Source organism: Oncorhynchus gorbuscha, unplaced genomic scaffold, assembly GCF_021184085.1.
Source record: "Oncorhynchus gorbuscha isolate QuinsamMale2020 ecotype Even-year unplaced genomic scaffold, OgorEven_v1.0 Un_scaffold_957, whole genome shotgun sequence".
Taxonomy (NCBI): domain Eukaryota; kingdom Metazoa; phylum Chordata; class Actinopteri; order Salmoniformes; family Salmonidae; genus Oncorhynchus; species Oncorhynchus gorbuscha.
In genome coordinates this window covers 148,071-154,070 of record NW_025745894.1, presented here as the reverse complement: position 1 = coordinate 154,070, position 6,000 = coordinate 148,071, and the positions used below count along the sequence as shown (strand labels likewise).

The window sequence follows — 6,000 nt, the reverse complement described above, 5'->3', positions numbered from 1 at the left end:
TTTCTAATTCATTAATGAATTGTAAGTTCATTAATTATGCATGAAGTAGATTGAGACCAGTCTTAAAAGCCAGGTAAGAGCGTTTAATTCCAGAGAGTACTAAATGCTTACACACATTACCACAGGTTATAAACTGAAAATGACGTCAGCGTTTTCCAAACGTTCCGTTTCACAAACAGAGGGCCCCTCTAATTCTCAAGCCTCCGCGTTATCAGCACGAAGTCAAGGCCAGTCAGCATAAATCAACATTCCCGACCATTTTGGAGATGGCCCGTTCCCACCACCTGAAGATTTGTACAACTGAATGAACTTAAAGAACAGACCTTCATTGTTACTTAACTTCCTGACTACATTATATACAATTGTGAAAGGGAGCAAGAGGGACAGTACATTATAGCATTTGGACTAGTCAGTTTCTGATTGGAATGTATACATAATTAGTCATTTCAAACATATTTTCCTCTATCAGGCATAGACTACTTTGTAGTTAACATTTAATTGACAAGGTTTTTGGGAAAGCTTTTCCATCAACCAGAAGATAGTTGTCATTAGCATCATCGCTAACAGCTACACATAGTGGATCATTAGCATCATCGCTAACAGCTACACATAGTGGATCATTAGCATCATCGCTAACAGCTACACATAGTGGATCATTAGCATCATCGCTAACAGCTACACATAGTGGATCATTAGCATCATCGCTAACAGCTACATATAGTGGATCATTAGCATCATCGCTAACAGCTACACATAGTGGATCATTAGCATCATCGCTAACAGCTACACACAGTGGATCATTAGCATCATCGCTAACAGCTACACATAGTGGATCATTAGCATAATCGCTAACAGCTACACACAGTGGATCATTAGTATCATCGCTATCAGCTACACATAGTGGATCATTAGCATCATCGCTAACAGCTACACACAGTGGATCATTAGTATCATCGCTAACAGCTACACATAGTGGATCATTAGCATCATCGTTAACAGCTACACATAGTGGATCATTAGCATCATCGCTAACAGCTACACATAGTGGATCATTAGCATCATCGCTAACAGCTAACACAGTGGATCATTAGCATCATCGCTAACAGCTACACATAGTGGATCATTAGCATCATCGTAACAGCTAACACAGTGGATCATTAGCATCATCGTTTTACACATAGTGGATCATTAGCATCATCGCTAACAGCTACACATAGTGGATCATTAGCATCATCGCTAACAGCTACACACAGTGGATCATTAGTATCATCGCTAACAGCTACACATAGTGGATCATTAGCATCATCGCTAACAGCTACACACAGTGGATCATTAGTATCATCGCTAACAGCTACACATAGTGGATCATTAGCATCATCGCTAACAGCTACACATAGTGGATCATTAGCATCATCGCTAACAGCTACACATAGTGGATCATTAGCATCATCGCTAACAGCTACACATAGCGGATCATTAGCATCATCGCTAACAGCTACACACAGTGGATCATTAGTATCATCGCTAACAGCTACACATAGTGGATCATTAGCATCATCGCTAACAGCTACACATAGTGGATCATTAGCATCATCGCTAACAGCTACACATAGTGGATCATTAGTATCATCGCTAACAGCTACACATAGTGGTTGACAAATGCACTCAGACAGGGGCATTTCCTGGCTGTTTCCACTTCAGAATGTTGAAGGAAAATACATATCACTGAGGTGAATTTAACAACGACTTGCAGGCAGTGGGTTCAGAATAACTGATGAGAAAAATAAATACAAATGATACCAGGGCACTTTAGAGACTGGAAGGGCTTTCATTGTTTTTGGGCACCATTATGTGAAGTGTTATTATATGTTGTTTGCAATGAGCTTTGGTCAATTTAGTTTGCAATATGCCACCGTACCTAATGAGCAGGCCAACCATGGAGGAAAGTATTGGCTGTAGAAGGAAGAGAAGACATAACATTTGTTTCTTTTAAAAGGACTTCTTATGACATTGCTTGCCAGAATAAACATTAATTAATATTTTTCCAAACTGCGCTACCCACTCCAGTCAGCAGATGGCGATATGAGTTTTTGAGGTGATGCTTATTGCGTGACGTATAATCTAGTGGACGGAACTGGAAGCTTCTTCAACAGCGACAAAAGGCTTCTGATTCAACCAACGTGGTGATTTACTAGTGAACATTAAACCTAAACATTTGAAGCGTTTAAGACGAATCTTGTGTATATTACCCTTTGTGTTTTAAACACAACTCTGTTTACATATCTACTCGTTCATTGAAACGTAGATTGCTTGTTAAATGAGCTAATGTGGTAAATTGATACTGCACGAGGCTAATCGCCCGGAACATGAGCTCACTGATCTCGACGGAGAAATAAGCTCTGATGAAAGGAGAGGAAGAAGCTTTCAGGATGAAAAGGGAGGAAGAGGAGGCTATCGCATTGAAAGAAGAAGAGGATGATATTACAGTGAAAGAGGAAGATGGGAAAGAGGTTGTGGAAGAGGAGGAGGTAGAAGCTTTCAGAATCAAAAAGGAGGAAGGTGCCATAACATTTAAAGAAGAGGAAGAACATTTTGGAGTAAAAGAGGAAGAGGAGGCTATCTCAATTAAAGAGGAGGAGGAAGACGTTTTGGGAGTGAAAAAGGATGAGGCTGAAGATTCGATTAAGACCAGTGAGTACTGACTTAAAAACGGGCACAAAATATGCATTTCTTGAACTAATGTGGGGTTTGAAAGGGGCATTCTACTGAAGTTCTACAATTTAATATGTTGTTCACAACTGAATAAATTGTTAAAGGTGCTATCCATCATTGGTACATATATTTTTGTGACTTATATTAGATTTATTGAAATATCCATGTAGTCCACGTTAAAGTGCACTTCATCAAACAGGCTTTTCAGAATTCAACATTGGTGCATAATTTATACTTAACTTGTCAAAGGGACGCAAAAGGCACCCATTTCGTGGAACAACCCTTTTACATTTGCAACAAACAATATTTTAAGAAATCACGATGAAAGTGGCCATTATAGGCACTTTTCTTATACATATTCATGCCTCTTGTAAGACTGTGATTGCAATTGATGGTCATAAGTTTACCATCTGTTTAATGTTCTCGTTCACACAGGAGAGAGACATGACTTTCATGGATCCTCTGGGGAGCCTCAACAACATCCTGATGCTGACGAGGAAGAGAAGAGTCTCTCCAGATCAGAACACCAGATGGTACAGCTTGGTCTGGTCTAGCATACAGCTTGGTCTATCTGTGTCTGGGTTTCTGCAAGGCACTTTATGACAACAGTGACGTCAGCATCCATAATGATATGTGTCTGTGTCCCCTCTTTATGGTTACCAGGACAACGCTAGCCCTTCCTCCCTCCCGGAGTCCCCGTGCCGTGCCTCTCCCAGTAGCACCTTACTGCTGGGTATGAAGAGGTTGTCTGTGCTGCTGGTGGACTGCAGGAAAACAACGGGGCTGAGTGGAACTGTGAGAGGAGGAGAAGAGATGAAAGGATCAGATTTGACTCATCAAAGTAAGTGCTGTAGTTTAGTTTGAACAAATACAATAGATCTGCCGACTGGTATTAGTTACCAGGACAACCAGCAGAGTTCTGTTAGTTGACAGGAAGATAGACTGGTGGATATGGATGTTATGAATATCATAACACTGAAAAATGATTCTGCCAATGAAAAGAGAGAAACCAATAGACCATATTAAACATTGAAAGTTATCTTTGGAGGAAAAGTTTCTAAATGATCTGATGTAAGGTGCACGTGTAACTGATGTGAAATGGCAAGCTAGTTAGCGGTGGTGCGAGCTAATAGCGTTTCAATCGGTGATGTCACTTGCTCTGAGACCTTGAAGTAGTGGTTCCCCTTGTTCTGCAAGGGCCGCGGCTTTTGTGGAGCGATGGGTAACGATGCTACATGGGTGACTGTTGTTGATGTGTGCAGAGGGTCCCTGGTTCGCGTCCCGGGTCGGAGCGAAGGGACGGACTAAAGTTATACTGTTACACATGTTTAACAAAAACTTGTCCTGAAAACATTATGGATGTTACATTGCCTGTCCCAGTCAACCTCCTATCTTCACTAGACTCTAGAACAGGCAAACTAAACTCCAGACACTTCAATGTGGTATTGCGTCATTCCACACCTGGATTCTTCAAATATTATATTAATAAAGGAGGCCTGTAGCATCTGATGATGAAACATTATGGAGTCTTAAATGAGGACTGTAGCATCTAATGATGAAACATTGTGGATTCTTAAAGGAGGCCTGTAGCATCTAATGATGAAACATTATGGAGTCTTAAATGAGGACTGTAGCATCTAATGATGAAACATTGTGGATTCTTAAAGGAGGACTGTAGCATCTAATGATGAAACATTGTGGATTCTTAAAGGAGGCCTGTAGCATCTAATGATGAAACATTGTGGAGTCTTAATGGAGGACTGTAGCATCTAATGATGAACATTATGGAGTCTTAATGGAGGACTGTAGCATCTAATGATGAAACATTGTGGAGTCTTAAAGGAGGACTGTAGCATCTAATGATGAACATTATGGAGTCTTAATGGAGGACTGTAGCATCTAATGATGAACATTATGGAGTCTTAATGGAGGACTGTAGCATCTAATGATGAAACATTATGGAGTCTTAATGGAGGACTGTAGCATCTAATGATGAAACATTGTGGAGTCTTAAAGGAGGACTGTAGCATCTAATGATGAAACATTATGGAGTCTTAAAGGAGGACTGTAGCATCTAATGATGAAACATTGTGGATTCTTAAAGGAGGCCTGTAGCATCTAATGATGAAACATTATGGAGTCTTAAAGGAGGCCTGTAGCATCTAATGATGAAACATTATGGAGTCTTAAAGGAGGACTGTAGCATCTAATGATGAAACATTATGGAGTCTTAAAGGAGGACTGTAGCATCTAATGATGAAACATTATGGAGTCTTAAAGGAGGACTGTAGCATCTAATGATGAACATTATGGAGTCTAATGATGGAAAGGGGTTACCTAGTCAGTTGTATAACTGAATGCATTCAACTGATATGTGTCTTTCACATTGAACCCAACCCCTCTGATTCAGAGCCTTAATCGACGTCCACGTCATCGGTGCCCGGGGATTAGCTGTTGTTGGGGGTTAACTGCCTTGCTCAAGTTCAGAACAGCAGATTTTTCCAACTTGTTGGCGTGGGGATTCGAACCAGAGACCTTTCGGTCCCCCCTCTCTCTCCCTGTAGTGCTGTACTGAAACAGCTGCTCCCCCTCTCTCTCCCTGTAGTGCTATACTGAAACAGCTGCTCCCCCTCTCTCTCCCTGTAGTGCTGTACTGAAACAGCTGCTCCCCCTCTTTCTCCCTATAGTGCTGTACTGAAACAGCTGCTCTCCCTCTTTCTCTGTAGTGCTGTACTGAAACAGCTGCAAACACGTGACTTGTAATGTTACTGCATGCGGGCCTCGCTCTGCTGCTTTTTTGGACTTAACATGACTGGGCAGGGGCACAGCCATTGGCTTTATTACGGAGAGACCTACTCCTCAGTTTCATCAGATGTCCGGGTGGCTGGTCTCAGTTCCCATAGGTGAAGAAGCCGCATGTACTGGTCTGGCGTGGTTACATGTGGTCTGCAGTTGGCTTCTGGTAGAGAATTGAACATTCAATTATCTGGTAACAGCTCTAGTGGATATTCCTGCAGTCAGCATGCCAATTACCGGTCAAAAATTGTCGTGCCTACTCATTCCAGGGTTTTAAAAATGTATTTGTACTATTTTCTACATTGCAGAATAATAGTGAAGACATTAACTATAAAATAACACATATGGAATCATGTAGTAATCAAAAAAGTGTTAAACAAATCCAAGTATATGTTATATTTGAAAAATCCCAAAGTTTCCACCCTTTGCCTTGACAGCTTTGCACACGCTTGGCATTCTCTCAACCAGCTTCATGAGGTAGTCACCTGGAAT

General features: G+C 41.1%; 1 protein-coding gene across 1 annotated transcript in view; it reads left to right on the top strand.

The window, feature by feature from the left end:
• The first annotated feature begins 1,831 nt into the window (after window positions 1-1,831).
• The window catches only part of LOC124020855 (zinc finger protein 2 homolog), a 28,543-nt gene continuing 24,374 nt past the window's right edge, over window positions 1,832-6,000 (top strand). Inside the window, exons 1-3 of the mRNA XM_046336149.1 lie at window positions 1,832-2,691; window positions 3,148-3,245; window positions 3,376-3,553. Coding sequence (XP_046192105.1) covers window positions 2,403-2,691; window positions 3,148-3,245; window positions 3,376-3,553 — 565 coding nt within the window. The 5' untranslated portion in view covers window positions 1,832-2,402. The remainder of the gene's footprint in view (window positions 2,692-3,147; window positions 3,246-3,375; window positions 3,554-6,000) is intronic.